The 26,043-nt window shown below is 40.6% G+C and overlaps 1 protein-coding gene across 1 annotated transcript in view; it reads right to left on the bottom strand.

The window, feature by feature from the left end:
- The window catches only part of Mei1 (meiotic double-stranded break formation protein 1), a 77,741-nt gene extending 51,714 nt beyond the window's left edge, over positions 1-26,027 (bottom strand). The window contains exons 1-9 of the mRNA XM_047550958.1: positions 25,866-26,027; positions 23,299-23,422; positions 22,398-22,448; positions 12,907-12,980; positions 10,111-10,216; positions 9,358-9,561; positions 6,125-6,255; positions 1,826-1,940; positions 192-308 (exon numbers count right to left, since the gene is read on the bottom strand). Coding sequence (XP_047406914.1) covers positions 192-308; positions 1,826-1,940; positions 6,125-6,255; positions 9,358-9,561; positions 10,111-10,216; positions 12,907-12,980; positions 22,398-22,448; positions 23,299-23,422; positions 25,866-26,027 — 1,084 coding nt within the window. The remainder of the gene's footprint in view (positions 1-191; positions 309-1,825; positions 1,941-6,124; positions 6,256-9,357; positions 9,562-10,110; positions 10,217-12,906; positions 12,981-22,397; positions 22,449-23,298; positions 23,423-25,865) is intronic.
- Between the last annotated feature and the right edge of the window lie 16 nt (positions 26,028-26,043).

Genomic DNA, 26,043 nt, shown 5'->3' with positions numbered 1-26,043 from the left:
TAATCAGTGAACAGCAGAACAATTTGGATATCAATGCTTGCATACTGAATCTGGTAATGAGTTTGAGCTAATGGAAATGCTCAGACTCAGCAATCCCCTCAAGGTAGAGGCCAGCTCCCCAACACTGCTGCTATCAACTTCAAACATCTGTCCACCCAACCCAGAGCCAACACAGGACCTGCACTACCAACCATACACCGTGTGGCACTTGGAAAAGAAGAGTGGCTCTTCTGCCAGGAGTATCAAACAGTTGTAGCTGGACCAGATGAGCATTTCACTGGATGAGGAAAGATGTTCAAAGAGGAATTCTGGTCAGGGATGGGGGGAAAAACAATAAATGACAGCTGTGAGATCACAATCTTTAACTGATGCCAGAGCCTTGTATGTATTCAGCATCCTACTCCTGATGCTGTTTCTGTTCACACACCCTCTCCATGAGACATGGTCATCAATTCACCGATAAAACTGGAAAGTGTTCAGGGTTCTCATCTAAATCATTTTTTTTAACAGATGGAGAAAATGAGATGAGAGAAACATGGTTAGTGGCAGAGGTGGGACTAGAACTTAGTCTCCTAATTCTCAGGATGGCAGCAGTATGATGCATAAAGAGTTCTTAGGGGGCTTGGGAGATAGCTCAGTCGGTAGAGTGCTTGCCTTGTAAGCACAAAGCCCTGGGTTCAATTCCCAGCACCCCTCCCCCCCCAAAAAAAAAAAAGAGTTCTTAGAGTCAGAGGAACTTGATTTTATATCCTATCTCTGCCAATGACTAGTTATTTCCCTTCTCTTAGCCTCTTTTCCCCTCAATAATCATTTACAACCCCTCAAGTTGGTTTACATTCCCATACTCCTACATTCCCTATATAAAAGTGAATATGTGCCTGGAGCAGTGGCACATGCCTGTAATCTCAGTGGCTGGGAAGCTGAGGCAGGAGGATCACAAGTTCAAAGCCAGCCTCAGCAATTTAGTGAGACCCTATCTCAAAATAAAATTAGCCAGACACGGTGGCACACACCTGTAATCCCAGTGACTCAGGAGGCTGGAACAGGAGGATTGTGAGTTCAAACCCAGATTCAGCAACTTAGAGAGGCCCTAAGCAAGTCAGCAAGACCCTGTCTCTAATAAAATATTAACTACTGATGTTGCTCAGTGGTTAAGCACCCCTGGGTTCAATCCCTGGTATCAAAAATTCCTGGCATATGGGGCTGGGGTTGAGGCTCAGTGATAGAGCACTCACTTAGTGTGCATGAGGCCCTGGATTTGATCCTCAGCACCACATAAAAATAAAATAAAGGTATTATGACCACCTATAACTAAAAAAATATATTTAAAAAATCCATGGTGTCAAAAAAATAAAAATAATTAATTAATTAATTAAAAAACATGCTGGGGGTATATCTTACTGGTTAAATGTCCCTGGATTCAATCCCCAGTACCCCCACCAAAAAAAGTGAGGAATTAAACGTGGTAACATTTGCAAGCATTTCAGGGCATATCTCCTGGCTCCTAACAGGTCCTAGAGAAACATTAGCTCCTTTTACCTTTCTGATCTGCAGGTCTTTCCCCACCCCACACTAGATTTTACTCCTAAGTCAAATAAATCATAAAGATCAAGAGCAAATTACTCAAGATCATACAAGAAATCTGTAGCAAGAGGATACAGAAGTTATGAAGTCTACTTCACATACAGCTGACCCTGTCCCCACCCTATGTCTTCAGTGTGAGTTATCAAAGATCCTCTGACAGGGCTGCTGCCACTGCTGTGATCCTCAGGGCTCCAGTCAAACCATGGGGTCCCTGGAGAAGAAGTTTAAAGGGTCTCCTTACCAGGGATGTCAGCATGGATAAAGGCTGGGGCATGCTTCACTGGAGAGTGGACCAGCACTGCAGTTATACAATGAGCACTGGCCACCTGCAGGGTCTCATCTCTGCAGAGGAGAAACTGGAGGAACAGAAAAAAGAAAGAAAGAAAGAAAACCAGTCACACCATTGACAGCACCAGAGGACCCAGCCCCAGTGCCTCAGGGCATGAGCCTAATTCACCTCTGATCCCTCCACTACTATATGGCACCCAGCACACAGGAAAATAGATATGGATTTTGGAATATAATCACAGTGAAGAAACAGAATGAAATCTCACAATGTAAAATCCACCAGTACCACTCAAAGAACACTAAAACCACCATCAAGTAGTGCTCAAGTTTTCATTGACAAAAGTACTTTCATAGCCCTCATCTGATTTGACATTTGCAACAATCTATGACATTAGAAGGGAAGGTTCCACTACGATCTTCACTTTAATAAACATATATAGATAGCAGGCCTGAGGAAGTTATCCTTAGACAGGCCTGTAAGCAGGGCCGAACCTGGGCTGGTTTGGGACCCTGGATTTTAGGAGGGTTCCTACCACTCCCAGAACTGATGAGTGTGTGTGACTAAACCATTTGAACAAACACTGTAGTTCATGCTGAACACCTGCTTCCCTCCCAGGAGTCTGGAATTTTGGTATGTATGAGGCAGAGGGTACTTTCATGATCAGCCAGACAAAAACAAAAATACTGGGCCCTGAGATTCTAATGAGCTTCCCCAGTTGGCGACCTTTTACATGCTACAATTCATTGTTGGAGGAATTACATGCACTCTGTGTGACCCCCTTATAAGAAGACTGCACTTGGTTTAACCCAGATCCCATCCATGTGCCTTTTCTTCTGCTGATTTTTCTTTGTATCCTTTCACTGTAATAAATCCTTACATTGCATATAACTATACGCTGAGTCCTCCTAGCGAATCATCCCACCTGGAGGTGGTCTTGGGGACCCTTCACCAGGTTAAGTTACTTACTCCAGACCACATGGCTAAGAGGTGGCAAAGCTAAAGCAGAAACGTAGTTCACCCAAGTCCAAACATAGGAGTCTTCCCATAACTGAGGCCTGCCCCTTTAAAATTTTAGATCAGGTTACCCCTCCACTCAAAAACTCTCAATGAATTTCCATTGCTCTCTGACATCCAAACTTCCACTGGACATCATGGCCATTAGGAAAGGCCCTAACACTTCCAGAATCAAGAAAAGAATTAACTGCAACCACAGATTTTAAGTATAATAAAAACTAATCTTTTGTGGGGGAATGCCCAGCAACACACATATCATCAGGAAAGGCAGAGTGTGCCTGGTTTTATAGCTTTGAAGGAAAAGGACCAAGTCTATTCATGTTCAAAGAGAAGCATCTGGGGATAGCAGATTTAACCCATCTCAACCATATTGGACTTAATACAAGACACAACCTTTCTATTAATGTGCAAAAAAGTTTAGATATTTATGCTTTATCTTGGTCTCTTTTCTAAAGGAAACAACATATTTTACATCAAGATGTTATTGATGGGGCACTGGGGTTGTGACTCAGTGGTGGAGCACTTGCCTAGTATGTATGAGGCACTGGGTTTGAGTCTCAGCACTGCATATAAATAAATAAAATAAAGGTCCATGTATAATTAAAATATAAATATAAATGTATATATATAAAGATGTTATTGATGTAAGGCAAACTGCTATTCTATGTACCATTTAATGGGTAGCACATTTTCTTTTCTCTTTCTTTATTTTGTACTGGAGATTGAACCCAAGGGTGCTTTACCACTAAGCTACATTTTTTTTAATATTTTTTTTTTAGTTGTAGATGGACATAATACCTTTATTTATTTATTTTCATGTGTGCTGAGGATCAAACCCAGTGCCTCACACATGCAAGGCAAAGAGCTCTATACTGAGTTACAACTGCAGCCCTTGAGCTACATTTTTAAAAATTTTTGAGACAGGATCTGCCAAATTGCTTAAGGCCTTACTAAATTTCTGAGGCTGGCCTTGAACTTGCAATTCTCATGCCTTAGCCTCCCAAGTCTCTGGGGTTACATGTGTGCACCACCACATCTGGCACATATTTTCTTAAGAAAAAGTGGTACCAATTAAACAATGACACACCATTGATAGTAAAATATCTCCCATTCAAGCTGGGCACAGTGGCACACACCTATCATCCCAGTCACTCCAGAGGCTGAAGCAGGAGAATCTGAAGTTCAAGGCCAACCTCAGCAATTTAGCAAGGTCCTAAGCAACTTAGCAAGACCCCATCTCAAACCACAAAAAAAAAAAAAAAAAGAACTGAGGATGTGAATCAGTGATAAAGCACCCCTGTTAAGTCCCCAGTACAAAATATATATATAATTACTATGACCTACCAGGGCTTCCACGACTTGCTCTGCTTAATCTCTAGCCTCATCTCATGCCACTCCACCTCACCTCTCGCCCACCATCCTATCCCAGCAGCTCCATCTGTTTCCAAAACTCATTGAGGCCTTCTCTCCCTCTGGCTTTGATTTGCTACTACTGCCTGAAGGGCTTTCCTGCCTACTCTTCATGCCACTTATTATTAATTCTTCAACTGTCAGCTCAAAAGTCAGCCCTTAAGAGAAGTCCTGCCTGATCTGTAAATGGCTTTCTCCACTACTACCTCATCCCATTATTTCCTTCACAGCACTTACCACAGTCTGTAATTACTTTGGTTGTTCATTCACTTGTTTAATAATTGCCTTCCTCACTAGTCTGTAAACTGTGCTAGGGCAAAAACTTTGTTTATATACCATGATGTTCCAAGTGCATAACACAGTCAGTAACATATCACATTAGTGCCTCATATTTGACAAAATGAAGGACTCAACATGGCAAAAGCGGGAACACAAATATTGACTCCTAAAGCATGAATATGGGAGAAAGTTTTGTCATCATCCAAATGCAGAAAAGAATAGCACTGGACTCTGGTCATCACAAAAATGTCAGAAGGGAGGTATAAAGATACATGCCAATATTACCCTTACTTGAAATTTTGATATTTTGTGCATCAATATTTTTGCACTATTTTTATTTTTTAAAACATTATGTATCTTGATTGCTGAGTATTTTTTAGCACCCACTTAAATTTTGCACCCAATGCAAGTTCCTTCCTCACTCCCTTAGCTCCAATCCTACTGGTAGGATTATAAAATAAACCCTAGTCACCCAAAGTTGCCAATGGAATAAGAGTTTCAATGTATGCAGGTTCAGGGTAGAACCCCTAAGCCAATATTTCTGTCTCTGCAAAGTTATCCTGCCCCAGGAAAGTGTACTCTTCAGTCTCTGCCACTGCTACCACCATGCTGCCAAGGTACACTGTGAGGCCACAAGACCCTTAAGTCCTTGTGCCCCAGTTGGACATAGGATCAAATGTCCTAGAAGCAGAAAAATGAATACAGGTACCTGATATAAACTTTCCTGCTTTAGATACACAGGCTTACATGGACCACTCTAGAGGCATTCTAGGGAAACAAGAAGGAGCAGTTTGTTTTGGATTTTTACCTATTCCCAACTGACCCTTCATCACTTCTGACCAGAGCTCCTCCTCATTCTTACAGAAGGAGCCCCATTGCTGGTCAATCAACCCCTGCAATCACATGAGGATTTACAGCTCTAGTACACCCTATGCTAAGCACTGGGGAGAGAAACACAAGATTGAGGTGCTGCTCTGAAGAAGTTCCAAGTCCATCAACCACAATATGGTGAGACAAACACTGACAGAGGAGAGTCTGACAGAGGAGAGCCGGGGTAACAGGAGCCCTACAGGCCTGAAGCTGAATCAGCTCAACAATGATAGAGGAAATATTCTACAGGCAGAGGGAAGAGCTTCTGTACAGCACAGACAGGATGACCCAGCATGTGTAGGACCAGGGATGAGCAACTTAAGGCTGGAGTGCTGGGCTGCACAGGTAAATGAGGTTCAAGGGAGGGGTAGGATCCAGATGAAGGGGCTTTCAGTGCCAACCTGGGAAACATCACTGAAACAGCTGAGTGGCTTTGTTTCTGTTCTGTATGTATTCTCCATTTCCAGGCAGTCCAGATATGAAGAGATAGATGCTGAATAAGAATTTATAACAGAAAAGAATCTTATTTTGAGTCTTCTAATAACATATTTATTCTGGACAGTAAGAAAACATTTTTGGAAATCCTGGATAAAAGGTGTGGTCGATGAGGACAGGCACAGGAAGTACTTGGGTTCCATTGTTATTGAACCTAGAGACCAGGAAACACAAGATAACTACCTTTTTGAGCACCAAAGGCAGTGAGGTCTCTCCTGGTGGCCTCTCAACCCTCTCAGCAGTCTCTGCCAGTGCAGATTTGTTCATGATCAGGGACACAAAGAGATCATACTTCAGTAGCTGCCTCAGCAAACCTACAAAGCAAAGAGGTTGAGAAATGAGGAGACAGGAGTACAGGTACTGGAGTACTTCCAAGATAGATCCTCAGTCATCTCCTGAGAACAATGAAGAATGGTAAGAATCCTTAAGCACCAGTTTGCTTTCTGCAGCCCAACGTACTCCCACAGAGATCTAATGAGACCCTACTAAGTCTAGGCCTAAGGGTCTAGGAATTCAACAGTATGCAAGACAAATGTAGCCCCAATTGCCCTATTGAACTGCGTTCCATAGGGAAAAAGATAACATCAATACGTCACCTGGCATAGCTCCTGACACACAGCAGAAACTCAATATTTTTTATTATTTTGGGTATGGTGGCACATACCTATAATCCTACCTACTTGGGAGGATGAGACAGGAAGATCACAAGTTTGAGGCAAATCTGTACAACTTAGCAACACCTGGTCTTAGAACAAAAAGTAGGAAGGGCTGGGGAAATGGCAAAGCACCTCTGGGTTCAGTCAAATGGAGCACATGCTTCTGCAAAGGAAACAGACATAAAAATAAGTCACCCGGTCAGGTGCAGTGGGATTACACCTGTAATCCCAGCAGCTCGGGAGTCTGAGACAGGAACAAGTTCAAGGCCAGCTCAGCAATTTAGCAAGATCCTGTCTCAAAATATAAAATAAAAAGAGCTGGGGATGAGCTTGGGTTGTAGCTCAGTGGTAGAGCACTTGCTTAGCACATGTGAGGCACTGGGTTCGAGCTTCAGCACCACATATAAATAAATAAATAAAACTGAAAAAAACAGCTGGAGATGTTAGCTAGGGTTGTGGCCCAGTGGTAGAGTGATTGCCTAGCATGAGTGAAGCACTGGGTTTGATCTTCAGCACCACATAAAAATAAATAAATAAATAAAATAAAGTCATTGTGTCCATCTACAACTAAAAATATATATCAAAAAAGAAAAAAGAGCTGGGAATATAACTCCATAGTAAAATGTCTTTGGGTTAAATTTCTAGTAGCACCCCCCACCCAAAATAAAAGAAAAAAAAAAAGAAAAACACAAAGTTGAGGACTGTGATGCACACCTGTAGTCCCAGCTACTCGGGAGGCTGAGACAGGATTGCTTAAGCCCAGGAGTATAAAGGCCAGCCCAGGCAATATAATACGACACCATCTCAAAACAAAAAATACAAATGAGTCACACAAATGATTACTTAACAATTGTGATGAATGATACAAAAGAAGAATAGCCAGACTTATGAAAGTGTATACAAGATGATCTAACAGTGTGGGGATTAGTAAAGCCTTCACTTGCAAGTTAAAGTTGAGCCTGAAGGCTAAGTAGGTGAAACTATGTGAAGGGGAAAGGTGGAGGGAACAACATTCCAGAAAGTGCAAAAAGCCACAGTGGCTGAAAAAAGTTAAAAAGTCCAGAAATGATGACTGAGATATCATTATGCTACAAAAGCTCCTATAAGCAATATGAGGGATTCTGATCCTTATGCTAGAAATTGTGGGAAGCCACCAAAGTATTCCACATAAGACATAATTTAATTAACAGGCAAGCAAACACTGCTTGTCAGAATATTAAAACTTAATACTAAATATGGTGGGAAAAAATGCTCAGAGGACTGTAGGGAAACGGGGGAAACATCTAACCCAGATTAAGGCCTTCAGGAAGACTTCTGGAAAGAGAAGATACCTGAACAAATCTTGAAGGATGAGAACTCAGATCAAGAGCCAACTTCTGGGTAAAAAAAAAAAAAAAAGAATATACAAAGGCACAAGGGTCTGGTGTGTTCCTAGAGAAACATTTGCTTTAGAAAGGCTGTTGTGAGTGCAGAGCAAGGACAGGGAAAAGGATTGATAAGGATTAGATCACAAAGAGCTTAGAAGGACCTTGGATTTTAAATGAATAAGATAATATATAACAGAATTATCAGTCCTATAGCACTTAGTAGTTCAAAGGATGTGACTGCACACCTAGCGGTGGGCCAAGGGCAAGAAGAAAAGGCTCCAGAGAAGAGGTTATATTTAAAACAGGAATTCCCACCTGGTGAAACTGAGACTTTCCTCTGCTATGCACTAGCTAGCTTGCGGACTGGCCAAGGCCTCAATTTAAGGCCCTACTTGCCCACTTTAGCTCTAATATGCCCAATTCCAAGATACCACATATTTAGGTGTTATCCTGGTGCACCTATGTGACAGCACTCATCACACTGGACTGTCTGTCTGTCCTCCACACAGGTCTATGAGTTTCCCAAGAACAGAAGTTGGCTCTGATCATATTTGTGATCTCAGAGCCCAACACAGAGCCTGATGCAGAATGAATGCTCACTATATATGGTTGGACTGCTCATAACAGAGCTCTTAACCCAAATTGTGAAAAACCATTGTCACTCATAGACTATCCTTTTCCCTATAGCTCCTGCTCTGAAGCAGACCCTCGTTCATTCACCAATCACAATGCATGTGCAAGGCCCTGAGTTCAATCCCCAGCACCAAGTGAATAAAATGTAATAAAATATGGAAGCTTCCTTCTCAGAAGCAGCTGGTAGTTCTTTTGTATTTATGTAAGTAAGTAATACAACAAGAGGCTAGAAGTTGGTACTGAGGCTCCTAAAGAGCCTTGGAATAAGAAGCAGAGAAAACTGGCTCTACCCTGGAGTCCAGGAGGGGCAATGGAAGATTTTTCTGACTAGGAAAGTGACTGTACAGTGGATACAAGCTGTAGAGTTTAAAGATTAACTTAGCAGCAAGAACAGGATGCACCAGGACAGGCAGTGAAGACCTGAAGCAGAAAAACTGTTGTCCCACTTTCCTTCCTCTTTTTCTCCCAAAGTCGACATTCTTAAGATGCCACACTGAGGGCTGGGGAGTTAGCTCAGCTGGTAGAGTGCTTGCCCTGAGTTTGATCCCCAGTACTGCAAAAAAAAAAAAAAAAAAAAAAAAAAAAAAAGATGCCACACTGACTCTAGGCATTTTCCACAGTCTATGCATCTTATCTCCAAACCCCTGGGTTCTACCTTTTGTGAAAAAGCACACTTCCCCACCACTAGAGCACCCAATATCTCAAGTCCTCAAGCAAAACCTCAAAAACTTGTTCTTTTTTCTCCAACCCCATGTCTCACCCAAGCAGTTGATCTGGAGCTCCTTAGTCTGGGCACCTTCCAGGGTAGAAAGAAAAAGAGGACACAGCTTTTCCCGGAAATGGCCTGAAAGCATGTCAGCAGCCATGGGTGAGGAGTAGAGCTTCCCATACAGGTAACAGACAGAAGCTTGGATCCCTTCATTGGGGTATACCAAACCTCTCAGCAGATGCTCCATCAGGCCACCTGTCAAGAAAAAAAAAAAAAAAAACAAGGAGCAGGGAGAAATCAATCTCACATTGTCAATTGTCACATGAAACTCCAAACTCTTATTCTCAATGAAGCAATCCCTTAAACACCACCCCCCAGTAAATGTTTTCTGAGTGTTTCATCAAGAGAAAACCAAAAAGAAAAGAAAACAGAAACCTAAGTTTAGAGAAGTTAAGTAATCTATCCTTGGACAGATCCTCCATGAGATATTTATTTTCATTTCAATGATAAAAGAAGGAAGGGCTTCTATATTCCAGAATTCATTTCTCCTTACATTCAAAAAGAAGGTCATAGTAGGTATCAGTTTTTGTTAAAAGAATGAACGTACTTGCCCAAGACCAGATTTTAAAAATCAACTTCTTTCAAATTGTCCCACTAGGAGCACATTTTGCAGATGTAGAAACTGAATGCTAGAAAAGGAAAGTAATAACTTTCCAGGTGAACACAGTGAATGGGCCACCCAGACTAGCAGTATGACCAAAGCAGGCAAAGGGTAGGGACTGCTCTTCCCCATAGGTCACTCACCATGCTCCATTACAAGCTTGTCTGCCAAGGCAGGGATGGCATCCACCAACTTGCCAAGAAGAGTCAGGGTGGCCAGGCTGCCTCGCATGGAGGGCATGTTACACAGCTACAGGAAGTGAACACACTCCACTGTCAGTTAGGATCAGGACAGACTGCCCACAAAACTGATCTGGTCCTACACACCCCAATGCCTGTGTTATGCACGACTCTCATTACAAGTAGCTTCTTTAGCCCAGGGTCCATCTCCTTCATTAAACTGGGAACTCCCAGAGGAAAGAAACTGACTCAAATTCCTCTGAGTCCTTAGTACCTATCAAGCTCAGTACCTATCCAGCTAAGTACCTGTTTGTTAAACTGAAATAAAATTAGCGAATATTGGGGTGGGTTTTTAGCTCAGTGGTAGAGCACTTGCCTAGCATGTGTGAGGCACTGAGTTCAATTCTCAGCAACACATAAAAATAAATAAATGAGGGCTGGGGTTATGGCTCAGTGGTAGAGCACTTGCCTAGCATGTGTGAGGCACTGGGTTCAATTCTCAGTACCACATATAAATAAATGAATAAAATAAAGGTCTATCAACATCTAAAAATTTTTTAAATAAACGAAATAAAGGTCCATCAACGACTAAAAAATATTTTTTAAATTAGCAAATATTGCCTCCTATAGAACCAGAAATAAGGGTGAAAGCTGGGAATGTCATAAAGACAAAACTGCTCAATGCAAAAAGAAAATGACAATAGAATGATAAAATTACCATCATTACTATAGCTACTAAAACTAAGCGATCTATGTGCCAGACAGGATGCTTGATGCTTTACAGTGCGAGTCATCACCTCTCCTACTGACTAGCATACCACTATGGGCAAGACTCTTAACTCCTCTACTAGAAAATAATAACAGCACCACCTTCATGGGGTTGTTGGCGGGAGTAGATAAGTTACTGCATATAAAGCACTTAACATCTGCGTGTGGTGGCACACAAATGTAATCCCAGTGACTCAGGAGTCTCAGGAGGATCGCAAGTTCAAGGCCAGCCTAAGCAATTTAGCAAACCCCATCTCAAAATAAAAATTAAGGGCTGGGGCTGTAGCTCAGTGGCAGAGCACTTGCCTAGCACATATGAGGCACTGGACTTGATCCTTAGCACTACGTGGAAATAAACAAATAAAATAAAGACATTCTAGCCATCTACTAAAAAATTTTTTTTAATTAAAAGGACTGAGGAGGGGCTGAAGCTGTGGTTCAGTGGTAAAGCGCTTGCCTAGCACGTGTGAAGCACAGGGTTCGATTCTCAGCACCACATAAGACCAAATAAACATAAATGAAGGCAAAGTGTCCATCTACACCTAAAAATGTTTAAAAAATAAATAAATGAAAAAAATAAAAATAAAAAGGACTGGGGATGTAGCTCAGTGGTAAAGCACCCTTGGGTTCAATCACCAGTGCCATAAATAAATAAATAAATAAATAAATCACCTAACGCTGCCTAGCATACAGAAAGTGCTCAATAAGTGTTAAATGGCATACTCATAAGTATCAACCTATGCAATTATCAATTTAATCTGATTTATTATTAATCACAAATTACAATAATTTAAATATAATTTTTAAAATATTGTTTTAGTTGTAGATGGACACAATACCTTTGTTTTATTTATTTATTTATTTATTTATTTTTAAATTTTTTAATTTTTTTGTGGTGCTGGGGATTGAACCCAGGGCCTTGTGCTTACGAGGCAAGCACTTTACCAACTGAGCTATCTCCCCAGCCCTATTTATTTATTTTTATGCGGTGCCGAGGATTGAACCAGTGCCCCACACGAGCCATATATATATAATATATATATATATATATAATATAAATATATGTAATTTATAATTAAATTTTGCTCTTGATGGTGTTAAGATGAACATTTATATTTTGCAAAATAAATAAAAAGTAACTCTAATATTATTCCTCTCTGTCTTAAACATAATATAAAAGCTGCTATTTATTTATTTATTTTTATTTTTTGCAGTACTGGGGATTTGAACCCAGGGCCTTGTGCTTGCAAGGCAAGCACTCAACCAACTAAGCTATATCCCCAGCCCTAAAAGCTGCTATTTAATTTATTCTTTTACTATATTAAAGAAAACATGCCCATTCAATGCTTACCTTAGATGTTGATAAAAGCAAATGCATCCAGTACAACGTAATGTACACAATTCAAAGTCAAATAAAAACACTAAACTAAAACATAGCGAACATATTTCCCTGATAAATACATCAAGGAAATCTGTATCATATTCAGAAGATACCAAGAATGGGCCATGGGATGATTGTGCCAGAAGGATGGAGCTTCACCTCGTGGAAATAGCATTTGGCAGATTGAAGGGGGAACAAGGAAGCTGCAGAGTGTAGGAGCAGAATCAGCAGCCCCACACCTAGCTCTGGCTCTTCCTTCCACCAACTCGGTGACCTTAGACAAATCCCCTTCCCCTTTTGGATTCCAGTCTCCCCATCTATTCAAAAAGGGTTTGACTCATTTCTGACAGAAGTTGAGGATTCTGAGGGGCCTCAAGAACCCACAACTTCCCAGGAGCCACACCTGTAATCCCAGTGGCTCCAGAGGCTGAGGACAGGAGGACGGCAAGTTCAAAGCTAGCCTCAGCAACTTACCAAGGTCCTAAGCAATTTAGCAAGACCCAGTCCCAAAATAAAGAATAAAAATGGCTGGGGATATGGCTCAGTGGGTTCATCGCCCCTAGGTTCAATCTCCAGTACCAAAGAAAAAGAACCTCCAGCGGTCTACTGACCTCTTTGTGGCACTCATCCAGCAGGCAATGGACAGTCTGCTCCAGCTTCAGCTGTGTCATAAGCTGGATGAGAACTGAGAAGACATGATAGTTCTACTGTGCAGAAGACACCCCGCCCAGTCAGAATTCACCTTGCACAACTCTTCTAGTCAAAGTCAGTATAGGCCAGTGACTTACTAGGTTTAAGTGTCTTTTCTCTCTCTACCAATAAACTATGAGTACACATGCAAACTAAAGGATTTCAGGTTTCTTCCTTGTTTTATATGACTGGTTCTCAACTCAGGCTGCACATTAGAATTACCTAGGAAACTTAAAAAAAAAAAAAAATACCAAGTTCAATCCCCAGTATGAAAAGAAAAAAAAAAAAACTAAAGTCCAGGTCTCAGCTCAGACCAATTAAATTAGAATTTCTAAGAAAAAAGCCCAAGTATCTTTATATTTTAAACATGAAAAACTACAAACATATACTTGAATATATATTTTTATATTTAAATATTTTATAATATACTTGTATATTTATCTTATGCATTTTAATAGTTTAAAAATATTTTTTCTAGTGACTTTGGAGGCTGAGGCAGGAGAATTGGAGGTTTGAGGCCAGTCTCAACAACTTAGCGAGGCCCTAAGCAACTTAGTGAGATCCTGTCTCAAAATTAAAAATAAAAAGGGCTGGGGATGTGGCTCTGTGGTTAAGCACCCCTAGATTCAATCCCCAGTACCAAAAGAAAAACAATGTTTTCTAATATAAAATTTATTTCTAAAGTTTTCCAGGTAAGTCTCTTATTTTTATTTGTTTGTTTGTTTGTTTGTTTTTGGTACCAGGGATTGAACCCAAGGGCCACTGAGCCACATCCCTGGCTCTTTCTAAATTTTATTTTGAGATGGGGTCTCAATCAGTTGCTTAGGCCCACACTAAGTTGCTGAGGCTGATTTTGAACTTGCAATCCTCCTGCCTCAGCCTCCCAAGCTGCTGGGATTACAGGTGTGTGCCACCGTGCTTGGCAGGTAAGTCTCTTATGAAGCCAGAGTTGAAAACTACTACTTTGTACTATCTCTATTTTTGTCCTCCCTCAGAGCCTGCTCCTTTGTACACTTAAAAAAAATGCCAATTATTAAGATATTATTTCTCATCTTCAAATCTACCTTTCTATACAATCATTTGTGGTGTTTCTACTGTCTTGGAGAAGTGGAGAGGAGGCTGGTTCCACAAAGTTGAAAAGCTTCTAACTAGATTCTGTGGCTGCTATGGGAAATTTCTGGCACTGCCAGGTAAAGAAACAGCATTCTAGGATAATACTCCCAGAAACGGAAAGTGAGCAGGAAGCAAACAGGAACCAAGAGAAAACTGCAAGTCCTTCTCCTTCACCCTTGCAATCTACCTCTAGTACTTGCCACCTCAGTAAAGTTCTTGAGGGTCTAATGATGGATATGCAAACTATACTGGCACCAATGAGAAGCAGACGGCAGCAAGATTATAATCCTATTGAAGTGTGTCCCTGAAAGAAAATGATGAAGGGTAACTTCAAGTGGTTCCTATGTTGTCTGGACTGAGAGATGATCAGAAGTACATACAAACCACATTGATTTATAGGTAGCTGCTGTTTGGTTAGCTGGTCATGGACTTGGGGAAGACAGAATTGGTGGCAATGAGGTCTGAGAAAGAAGATGGACCTTTCAGAGTGGGCATAAAATATGAAGATATCTGTGTCCTTTTTGAAACTCATTAAGGATTATCTACTTACAGAAGGTTTTGTTTTCTTAGTACTGGGGATTGAGCCCAGGGGCACTTAACCACTGAGCTACATCTCCAGTCCTTTTTATTATATTGAGACAAAGTCCCACTAAGTGCCTGAGCTGGCACTGATCTTGCTATTCTCCTGCCTCAGCCTCCCATGTCACTGTTGCCACACTGAGCTACTATTACAGAGGTTCTGAACAATCAGGTGGACAAAGTGGCACAGGTTATGGATGTCAGTCCTCCACTTTCCTTAGCTACCCCATGATTCATTCAATGGGCCCAAGTACCAAGTGGCTGTAGTGGCGTAATTGAAGGCTATGTGGTCTCAACATCAGGGTTGACATCAGGGCTTTTACTGCTACCACAGCATGCCTAAATTGCCCTCAGAAGAAAGCTACATTAAACCCCCAATATGGCACCATCCCTGAGAACAACCAGTCATGTGGTGTCAGGTGGATTACACTAGAGCCCTTCCATCATGGAGGGGCACAGATTTGTCCTCACTGGAATAGATGTGTGTTCTGAATATGGGTTTGCTTTCTCAAGCCATAATACTTCTTCCAGCAACATTTCTGTGAACTTTTAAGTTAACCTGGAATACGCTGTTCACTGTTACAGTATTCCACACAATATCACTTTGGTCAAGGAACTCACTTAACAGCAAGAGAAGTGCAGCAAGGTGCTCATACCCAAGACATCCAGTGATCTTGTCCCATAATGCATCACCAGAACCAGCTGGCCTAAAAGAATGTGGAAGGGCGCTGCAGACAGCTATGGCACTAGTTGGAAGATATCTGAAAAGGCTGATTTCTATCTTACATGAGGTATATGTCTTTAACAGGTGATCAACATAAGGTGCTATCTTTCCCACAGTAGAACATATGGGCCAGGGATCAGTAGGTGAAGTGAGATCACTCCTTTTATTGTAACACTTAATAACCCACTACAGAATTTTTGTATCAGGTTAGCTGTTAGGACTTCCATAATGCCATATAAAACACCACAGCCTGAGTAGCTTAAACAATATAAGCTTATTTTCTCACAGTTCTAGAGGCACCCAAGACCAAGTTACTGGCAGATTTAGTTACCTCTGAAGTCATTCTCCTTGGCTTACAAATGCCTGCCTTCTCACTGTGTCCTCACATGACCTTTTCTTTGTACATGTGCACTCCTTGTGCCTCTGTGTGTTCAAATTTCCTCTTCTTATAAGAACACCAGTCGGATCGGAATAGGGCCTACCCTAAAGGCCTCATTTTAACCTATCACTTCTTTAAGGACCCTGTCTTCCAAAACACTCACATTCTAGGGTTTAGGGCTTTAACATATAGATTTCAAGGGTAATACAATTCAGCTCACAACATATCCTATCCCACAACTTTGAACTCTGCTAGTTTAAAGCTCTTAGTTCCTCAGGGAAGAATGCTTCCTTGAGAGGAGACACAATGGTTTTATTTAATTAGAAGTTATGACTGTCTTCTGGCCATTTCAAGCTCCTTATGCCAATAGGTAAAGAAGAGATCATTCTAGTACCTGGAGTAATTGATCTCAAAAACCACAGGGAGTGCTGGGGTTGTGGCTGAGTACTGGGGCACTTGCCTGGCACATGTGAGGCCCTGGGTTCTATCCTTAGCACCACATAAAAATAAAATAAAGGTATTGTGTCCATCTACAACTAAAAAAAATATTTTAAAAAAGAAAGAAAACCATAGGGAAACTCTGTTTCTACAAAAAGGGCAAAAAGAATTATGTCTGCAAACAGGGATGATCTAGGATGATTCTTATTACTTTCATATTCAATAGTAAAAGTTAAAGAAAAACTTTAGCAATCAAAAAAGACAGAGCCAAGGTGAGGCATGGTGATGCAAGCCTATAATCCCAGCGACTTGGGAGGCTGAGGCAGGAGGATCCCAAGTTCAAGGACAGCCCCAGCAACTTAGTAAGACCCTCTGGCTGGAGATTCAGCTCAGTGGTAAAGTGCCCCTGAACTAGCACATCCCCAGTCATTTTTATTCCCAGTACTAAATAAATAAATAAATAAATAAATGGCAAAGCCACTGAAGATTCAGACCTTTCAGAAATGAAATTTTTGGGTTACCTAGTCAGGTAAATATCCTGACCAGTTAAGATCCTGGCTAAGGGCAAAAGAACAGGTATAAAGAAGGAAATTATAAATATTAACTACATACTAATAACTACTAATAGAAATGAGAATTATAGCAACTTTTCATGTATGGATGATGACTATTATTTCTTCTCTCCTTTTTTCCTTTTTTTTTTTTTTTTTTTGTACTGGGGTGCTCTGTCATTGAGCTATATCCTCAGCCCTTTTAATTTGGTTTTGAGATTAAAGATGTGGGATTACAGGTATGTGCCAATGTGCCCAGTTCCTCTTTTCCTTCTTTCATTCCAGGGTCTTGTGCTTTCAAGGCAAGCACTCTACCAGTTGAGCTACATTCCCAGCCCCTTTCCTTCTTATTTCTAAAAGTCTTGTCGAAGTTTAACTTTGAACTGTAGTCTTTAGTAATAAAATATTCAGATGGAACTGTGACTAAATTTGAAAATAATTTTCATGCCCCAGAGACATATGTTGTGATGGATTCATTTATATATCCAGAAACTAAAATAATTTTTGGAACTTTTCAACTCCTTATATTGGGAGATAGTGAAAATGGCTTTGTTTGTAAGAAGTAGATGCATAAAATATAGCAACATCACAATAGGTAGGATCAGAGTTGTCATTATGGTTCTAAGGGAGTTCAAATATGTACAGAAGGTACTTCAAAGTAGCTAAGGGCAAATAATAAATAGTAAGAGAAGTGGGACAGTAATATCACTTCTGTTTGAGAAGGCTTATAAATGAATATCTTGAAAGCACTTTCTGTCTATTGGGGTAGAGAATTGAATGTATATTTGCTGAAGTAAAAGCAATCTGAAATTGAATTTGTCAGCTACGGATCTACTTTAGGAGCATATAGGAAACACCTTTAGGCTGGCATGAAGATTTATTTCAGAGTGCATTCTGTGCATCCAGTTAATTCACTTTCTTTCCCTTGACAAATTCCAGTGTAAGACTGGCACTGTGAGAATAACTGGGATGTAAATCCTAGTGTTTACACAGGGAGTGAGTTGACTAGATTGGTCTGAAAACAAATTTTTCTTGTTTAAACCTTTACAAAACTATACAATAAAATATGTTCATTGATTTGTTTATTTATCATTTGATAAATTCATTGTGAAATTTAACAAATTTTGTAAAAATGCAACTTTACTCAAAACAAGTACTGAAGCTATAAAAGTTCAAAAAACATAAAAATCTATATGTCTGTACATCATTCTGAAACCAGAAGTGACCAGATGCTACCAAGTCTCATTTTTGTTTTGCTTTTTCATTATAAATGAACAATTCTTATTCTAAATGAGAAATCAAAATGCAATGCTGAAATTGTAAAAAAATGTGTGTGTATGTGTGTATGCACATGCAGAAGGGGTGTGGACACCAAGTAGCCAAAGGGATAAACAGAGTCAATTATTAAGCTATTATCTTAAAGCTCCAAAGTCACCAGTGGTAGTCAGCTTTCTGTCCCTGTAACAAAAGACTGAGAAAATGAACTTAAGAGGAAAGATTTATTTTGGCTCACGGTTTTGGAGACTGCAGTCCATGGTCACATGGTTCCATTGTTTCTGGATCTATCATAAGGCGGTACATAATGGCAGAAGAGCATGGTGGAGGAAAGCAGCAGGAAAGCGGCGGGGCGGGGGTGGATAAGGGGCTAGGGACAAGATACACCCTTCAAGAACACACATCCACGACCTACTTTCTCCAACTAGGCCACATCTCCTAAAGTTTCCACTACCTCTCAGTAGTACAACCAGCAAGGGGGCAAGCCTTTAACCCATAAGTCTTCGGGGGACATTTCAGATCCAGACTATAACATTCTACCCCTAACCCCCAAAGGTTCATGCCCATCTAACAATACAAAATGCATTCAGTCTATCTCTAAGAGTCCCCACAGACTTAACAGTTCCATCATTGTTCAAAAGTTGAAGTCCAAAGTGCAAAGTACTTGGCTTCTTTTTAACAATGCTAATCTCTTCAGTAATGACACCTTCCTTAGCCTTAATTTTACACACACTTCTTTTCTGGCCAAACTGCAAGTTTTATAAATCATTCTACTCTGTTCTTTGCTCTAGATTCTCACTGCAAATCTGCAAATCTGAATAAAATCCAGCAATACCCATACTACCACCTAAATGATGTGCTGTCTTCAAATTTCCTCCACCAGACTAATTATCCATAATCTTTAAACTCAGTCTCACACAAAGTCTCAGGGCATGAACAAAATAAAAACCAGTTATTTTCCATAGTGTAACATACATGGCCTGTACTCCAATTTCCAATGGAGTCCTCATTCCCATCTTAAAATCTCATGAGCCCTCTTTACTGTCTGCATTCATATCTACCTTCTGGTCTCCTAAGCTTACACCAGAATATTTCATTCAGTTCTGCTTACATTTTATGGCTTCTCTTCCAAGTGGTCTAGTCTGTTGGTGATACTTTCCACTGAATTTTTAATTTGGTTTATTGTTTCCTTTGAGGATTTCTGCTTGATTCCTTTTTATAGTATCTGCCTCTTTATTGATCTTTCACTTCCTGTATTTTCTCTCCAATACCATCCTTTATTTTGAAGATCAATCTAACTATGTATTTTCTAAACTCCTTCTCTGACATTTCTTTTCCTGTGTTGTCTATGGATTCTATTGTTGGAACATCTTGTTTTATTTGAGGCACTTTGTTCCCTTTTTTAAAAAATCATGTTGTTTGTGTGTCTTCTCATCTAGTGGTGTGGAACTGAGGCAGTACAGATTCTACCCTGTAGTCTTAGTGTTCCTGAAGGCTTCCAGTACATCACCTTTAAGGGGGAGACCAATATTAACAGCACCCAATGCAAATGATATACCACTTAAACCAAATGGCTCCTATTAAGGTGTTTACAATTTTATCACAATAGACAGAAATGAAGTATTAAATTATTATCTACAAAATAAACAGTAAATTTGCTAAAAGAGTTTACTGTTTCTAATGATGGACAATGAGGGAACAGAAGTAATATAAGATGTGATGTTTTTGAGGAAGAGGGAGAGACGATAAAGATAAAAATTTATAGTAAGAGCAAGGGAGGAATTAACAGAGGTTGGCTGTTAGTATGAGAGAAGTGAGAAAGAGAATCTAGGGAGACAGGTAGGTGAAAGAAAATATGTACAGATTTTTTTAAAAAAAAGGTAAAAATATAAGAATACACAACAAAACTGTCACATATTATTCAAACATCCCACTTCTCAGTAAATTGATGCATGAAAAATATTTGGATTCAAAGATGATGATCCACAAATGGCAGATGATAGGCGACAGTCAGTGAGTGATCAGCACTCAAAAGGTGGGGGATATGCTGGCAGATTGTGAATGAATGGGGTAAACAGCAGGGGATCAGTGGGCAGCAATGACTGCCTCACAGAGAAACAGTATTTCCTCTACTTGAATACTGAGTTACAGAGTGACAAGGAATGCAGCTTCCCTCTAGTCTGCCATCTTGGATTGACATTTAGGGGCTTCTCTAGCCTGGACTTCTAAACCTTTCCAAACTCCTCCCAAAACACATTCCAAAGGTTTCTGAATCACATGGTCAGCTATAGTCACAGCAAACACCTCACTTCTGGTACTAATTTCATTTTACTCAGCTTTCCATTGCTATGACAAAATACCTGATAAAATCAACTTAAAAGAAGATTTATTTATTTGGCTCATGGTTTCACGATTTCAATCCAGGGCTGGGGATGTGGCTCAGTGGTAGAGCATTTTCCTGACATGTGTGAGGCCATGGGTTTAACTCCCAGCACCATAAAAAAAAAAAAATGAGATTTCAATCAAAGTCACTTGGTTCCATTGTTTGTGGGCCGGTAAGACAGCACGTCATGGTAGAAAGCAATGGCAGAGAAAATCTGCTTATTGCATGGCAACCAGGAATCAAAGGGAAAGAGAGAGAGAAAGAGAAAGGAGGAGGGACCAGGGACAAGATAAACCCTTCAAAAATATGTCCCCACTGATCTACTCCCTTCACCTAGGCCCCATTTCCTAAATTTCTACTACCTCCTGATAGTGTCCACCAGATGGGCCTTGCTAAATTACTGAGGCTGGCTTTGAACTTGCCATTGGGCTGCCACTGATCTGCCACTGAAGTTGCTTTGAACTTGGCTGGGAAGCTCTTCAACATAAGAGCTTTTGGGGGACATTCCAGATCCAAACTATAATACCACCCTTCTATACTTTGCTTTGGGATACTGGGGCTGAAACTCTGCAAACCACATTTCTTTGCTAACTGACTCCCCATTAAGTTCTGTTGTCAGGCAATAGAAAGAGATGGCAAGCTTGTAGGAAGAAGGGACCTACTGCTTCCTCTTTGTTTCCTCTGGCTTTACTGTTTGTTTACTCTCTGCTTCCTAGTCCTATGAGTATTACCCTAACACTCATTGCCTTTCCATAACAGCAGCTGAATACAGTTTGTATTTTTTCCAGAATCACCTTCATTTCAACCCTCTTCCCCCAGATAGATCTCTATCATCTGGTCAGTGCCTCTCCTCATAGGTCTGGGTCCCAGGTCTACAGGATACTTCCTCAAACTCAAAAATGGCCAAGCATGGTAGCACACAACTGTATTCCCAGCAGCTTGGGAGGCTGTGGCAGGAGGATGGCAAGTTCAAAGCCAGCCTCAGCAACTTAGCAAGGCCCCTAAGCAACTCAGTGAGACCCTGTCTCTAAATAAAATATTTTAAAAAGGGCTGGGATGAGGCTCAGTTACACCCCTGGGTTCAATCTCTGGTACAAAAATAAATAAATAAATAAATAACTGGTGTGGAGAACTGGGGTTGTAGCTCAGTGGTGGAGCACTGCCCTTGCACGACATTAAAAAAATAAATAAAATAAAATAAAGATATTATGTCCATGTACAACTAAAAAAAAATTTTTTTTTAAATAACTGGTGTAGTTCCTGGATCCTAAATGGTATAGTTCTTTCTTTGCAAGAATCTACCCATCGGGACCCCATCTGGGGTTGTGGCTCAGTTGCCTAGCACGTGTGAGGCACTGGGTTTGATTCTCAGCACCATATATAAATAAGTGAATAAAATAAAGGTCTACCAACATCTAAAACTGTATTAAAAAAAAAAAAAAGAATCCACCCACTCCCATACTCTTGCCTTCTTTCTCTACAGTCCCTTTATAGTTTATCCTATGTACTTCCACAGCTTTAATTACCATCTGTGTACATACAAATTTCAATAAACCAATGTGAAATGTAAAAATTAAAAGAGTTAGACTGGGGATGTAGCTCAAGCATGGTAGAATACTTGCCCAACATGCACAAGGCACCGGATTCAATCTCCAGCACAGCAAAAACAAACAAAAAAGTTTGGAACTGTCTTTGTAGTAGTAGTCACCAACTAGTTATTTACCAATCAATCTCTCCTCCAGATTGTAAACTCTTAGAGGGCAGAGACCACCTCTTATCCATCCATATATCCCTAGCCTGGTATAGTATCTAGCACAGAGTAGATGCCCAAGAAAGAAATTCAGAGTTTTAATGACTAACTAATTGAATTCTCCTTATCTGTCTCTAATTGGATAATTTCACCAAAATCTCAAGTAACGGAGCTGCAATTCAAGTTAATACACCCAGCATCCAATGCAGTTTCACCTTACCTTCAATACAGAGGTCTGTTACATTCCCATCTTCTACATTGCATAACAGTCCTTGGTGCAGAGGGAAGTAATAAAAGGTGGTTAAAAATTCTCTTTTAAGAGAAAGAAACCCACAAATATATGCTGTGGATTCTAAAACTAGCAACCTTAAGCAATGTCCAAGCTAAATTTTACTCTTAACATCAAACACTTAAGATTTTCAGTGACCTGCTTTAGCTTTGAAAAGATGAGAACTATTAACGTGGCACAACAGAAAAACTGTGCTCTAGAGTCTGTGACAGATCTGGGGTAAAATTCAAGCTCTGCCATTTGTTTATGACCTCCCTGAGCCTTGAGGATCATCCTATCTCCCTTAAATACTGCCTTGGCAGTTAAAAGGTTGAAAAGCTTCTAACACAAAGAAGCACCCAATACAAATTAAATACCCTCCTCCCCAAAATGATTCATTCCACTGGAAATTAAAATCATATTAAAAGATGAGACCTCAGGTAAAACTTAATCTGTCTCACTTTATACATGAAGAAAAGTGTTTCTTCAGGCACAGGAGAAGTGAATTAACTTGATCAGGGTCACATGGAGATCAGTCAACTCCATTCCAGGTCTTCTGATCTTGTGCAAAATCTAGATTGGACTCTTGTGAAGAATCATGTATTTCCATACTCATCTTCACATTTTTACTAACCTCTTAGATCTAGAAAGGCCAATTACCATAAAAGATAGCTGCATCACTATCTTTGAAAGGGGGCCGTATCTCCATCATTACAACAAAACAAGGGGCTAGTAAACTGTTACAATACAAAAAATCTAAATCGTTATCCCAAGATCATCTCCCCAAGATTGCCAAAAGTAAATACACATGCTATACATGCAAAAGTCACACCAAGTTTCCTTTTAATCTCACCATAAAGGATATTTATGAAGTGGATGCAGACTCTCTGGTCCTGAGTCACCAGCTGTGTGACCAGGGAGGCATGCCTCACAAGGGCATCTCGAAAGCAGGACAAAACATGCTTCTTGCGCACTAACTTTAAGCAAATTAAGAAAAATACTCAATAGCAATCAAGTTTCAGTCATTCTGAACCCAACTGCACAATTACAAGATGGTAGTAGAATGGTCATCTAAACTATGAGTTCCATACTCCCTGCAGGGAGTATGGATAAGAGCATTGTTTCAGTTAGGGAATTCATGTGGTCACACAGTGAATTATATACAAGTTGAGATTCTTACCCTGTATTTACATAGTACTTTACTCTTCACAAATCATTCTTTTGTCCACCAACTCATTTAAGCCTAACAAGTTGGTGAAGCAAGCAAAAATAGATGTGATATAGAGTTGAGAAAACAGAGACTTAAACTTTCCCAAGGACTCAAATCTAAGTCTCCAAACAGGTCTTGACTGGGGATCATTCATAAGCCTCCCAAAGGTAGGTATAGAAAACAACATCCTTCCATTCAATGTAGGCATAACTCCTCACACTCAAGTCACTTTCCTGTACAGTTAACTGAGTAGCAGCTATGCAAAATGCTAAATACTGTTAGGTCAAAAAAAGAGATGAACCCTAAGGATAGGACAGGAACACGGTATAAACTGACATTACTCCTTCAATTGGTGAGAGCTGAAGTTAAGAAAGAAGCACATTTGGTAGACTGGGACTGCATAAGGTCCTGGGTTCAGTCCCCAGCACCACAAGAGTAATATGTGTCGGTAAGACCAAATACTCAGTAAGCTGGGGCTAGAGGATTGCAAGTTCAAGTCCAGGCTTGGTAACTTGGCCAGATTGAGTCTCAAAATAAAAAGAGTCAACAGCTGAGCTCAGTGGTAGAATGCTTGCCTAGTACATGTGAAGCCTTGGAGTCAATCCTCAGTACTGCAAAACATAAATTAATTAATTCACTAAAACGTGGAGAAGGAATATCTCATTGTCTTTAACCTGTGCTATTTTAAGTCTCCTGTTTTTGCTTGGCCAATTCATCCTACATAAAAGATTAAGCTGATGATCTAAATGTGCTATTCAAAAAAAAAAAAAAGTCTCGATAACTCCCCTTTGCCTGACAGATTTAAGTTCAATCTCCTTAGCGCAGATTCAAACTCTTCAAAGTAGTGATCTCAACCTGGTTCTACTAATCTCAACTCCTTCAATCTCCCTTCATACACACTATAGCTTTCTACCTACCTCCTAGGATAAGTCTCCCATTTCCAAATCTCACTCATCTGCTGAAGCCTAATTGAAAGTTTCCTCCTCTAAGAAACCTTTCCTAGGACTGGGATTGTACCTCAGTGGTGGAGTGCTTGCCTAGCACCTGTGAGTCACTGGGTTCAATCCTCAGGCACCACGTTGAAAAAATAAGATATTGTGTCCATCTACCACAAAAAACAAAACAAAACAAAACAAAAAAAACCTTTCCTAATACCATTCCTTTTTACCTTACACTGCACTTGTCAACAAACATATCCATTCTTCTAAATTTTCCATAATGTGTTTTATCTTTTCCCCTACTGCATGGTCTTATCTCTGATTCACTGCCCCAAAATTGCAGATTTTAGAACTCCTGCCCTTGGTAAAATAAATCAGAGGTTATGAGCTAGTTTAGTGGTTCTGAAAGTAATTGGCCACCAGCCAAGATCGTTTTTATTTTTAAAACTGCTTATGCAGTAAGGTGTAGTGGCACACACCTATAATCCCAGCGACTCAAGAGGCTGAGGCAGGAGGATCACAAGTGGGTCAGCCTCAGTAACTTAGTGAGGTACTGGTTCAAAAATAAAAAATTAATAGGTAGCTCAATGGTACACATCCCTGGGTTCAATCCCCACTACTAAAAATTAAACATAAAAAATAAAATAAAATTACTTATGTCAAAGACCTGTACACTAAAAAGGGTTAGAATGGTAAACTATAAGTTCTATGTATACAATAATTATTTGCCTTAATATGTAATAGATTTGCTGTTATTTTTAAACGAATTCATCTCTTTCAATTTGGTTTTTGTTTTCATTTCAAATACAGTAACTATCAACATAAACGAAAACTCTTTTTGGGTCTTCAACAAATTTTAAAAATTGTAATTTTATCCTGAGATCAAATATTTGAGAATGGCCCCCATCCCCACCCCAATATATGAATTCCCTTCCCATGAATTTGAAGGACAATTGATCTCCCACTCTTCTTGGATACCCCAGGGGCTAAAAAAAATCCACCGCAAAGTGGGCGGGGACGGCGGGAACCGCAGAGGGCAGGGCGGGCAGCCCGCTCGCCTCGGTGGGGTCCTGGGCATCCGTGCGCCCAGGGCGCAGCCGGCGGGCAGGGGCCGCCCTCGAAAGGGGCTGCGGCTCCAGCAGGGCACCCGCAGGCGTCTTAAAATTGTTTTAAAACAGGCGGGGTGGGAGGCTCGGGGTAGGAGGGGGTCAAACGGGGTCGCCCCGGCGAGCAACCAAGCCCGGGTGGCCAGGGGAAGGGGTCCGCCCGCACCGACACGCCGCGCTCCGGCAGCAGCTCTAGCGCGCAGGCCAGGCAGAGGCGTGGGGACACGGGCAGCAGCCAGCGCGGGTCATGTCGATAATGGACCCTCTCCAGGAGCAGCGCCGTCTCTTCGTCCCTCCCAGACGCCGCCGCTGCCTGCCTCACAGCCATCTCCTCCCTCGCGCTC

This window comes from Sciurus carolinensis, chromosome 4 (genome assembly GCF_902686445.1).
Source record: "Sciurus carolinensis chromosome 4, mSciCar1.2, whole genome shotgun sequence".
Classification (NCBI taxonomy): domain Eukaryota; kingdom Metazoa; phylum Chordata; class Mammalia; order Rodentia; family Sciuridae; genus Sciurus; species Sciurus carolinensis.
Note: the sequence above shows the minus strand (reverse complement) of the source record. Positions and strands in the feature narration are given on the sequence as shown.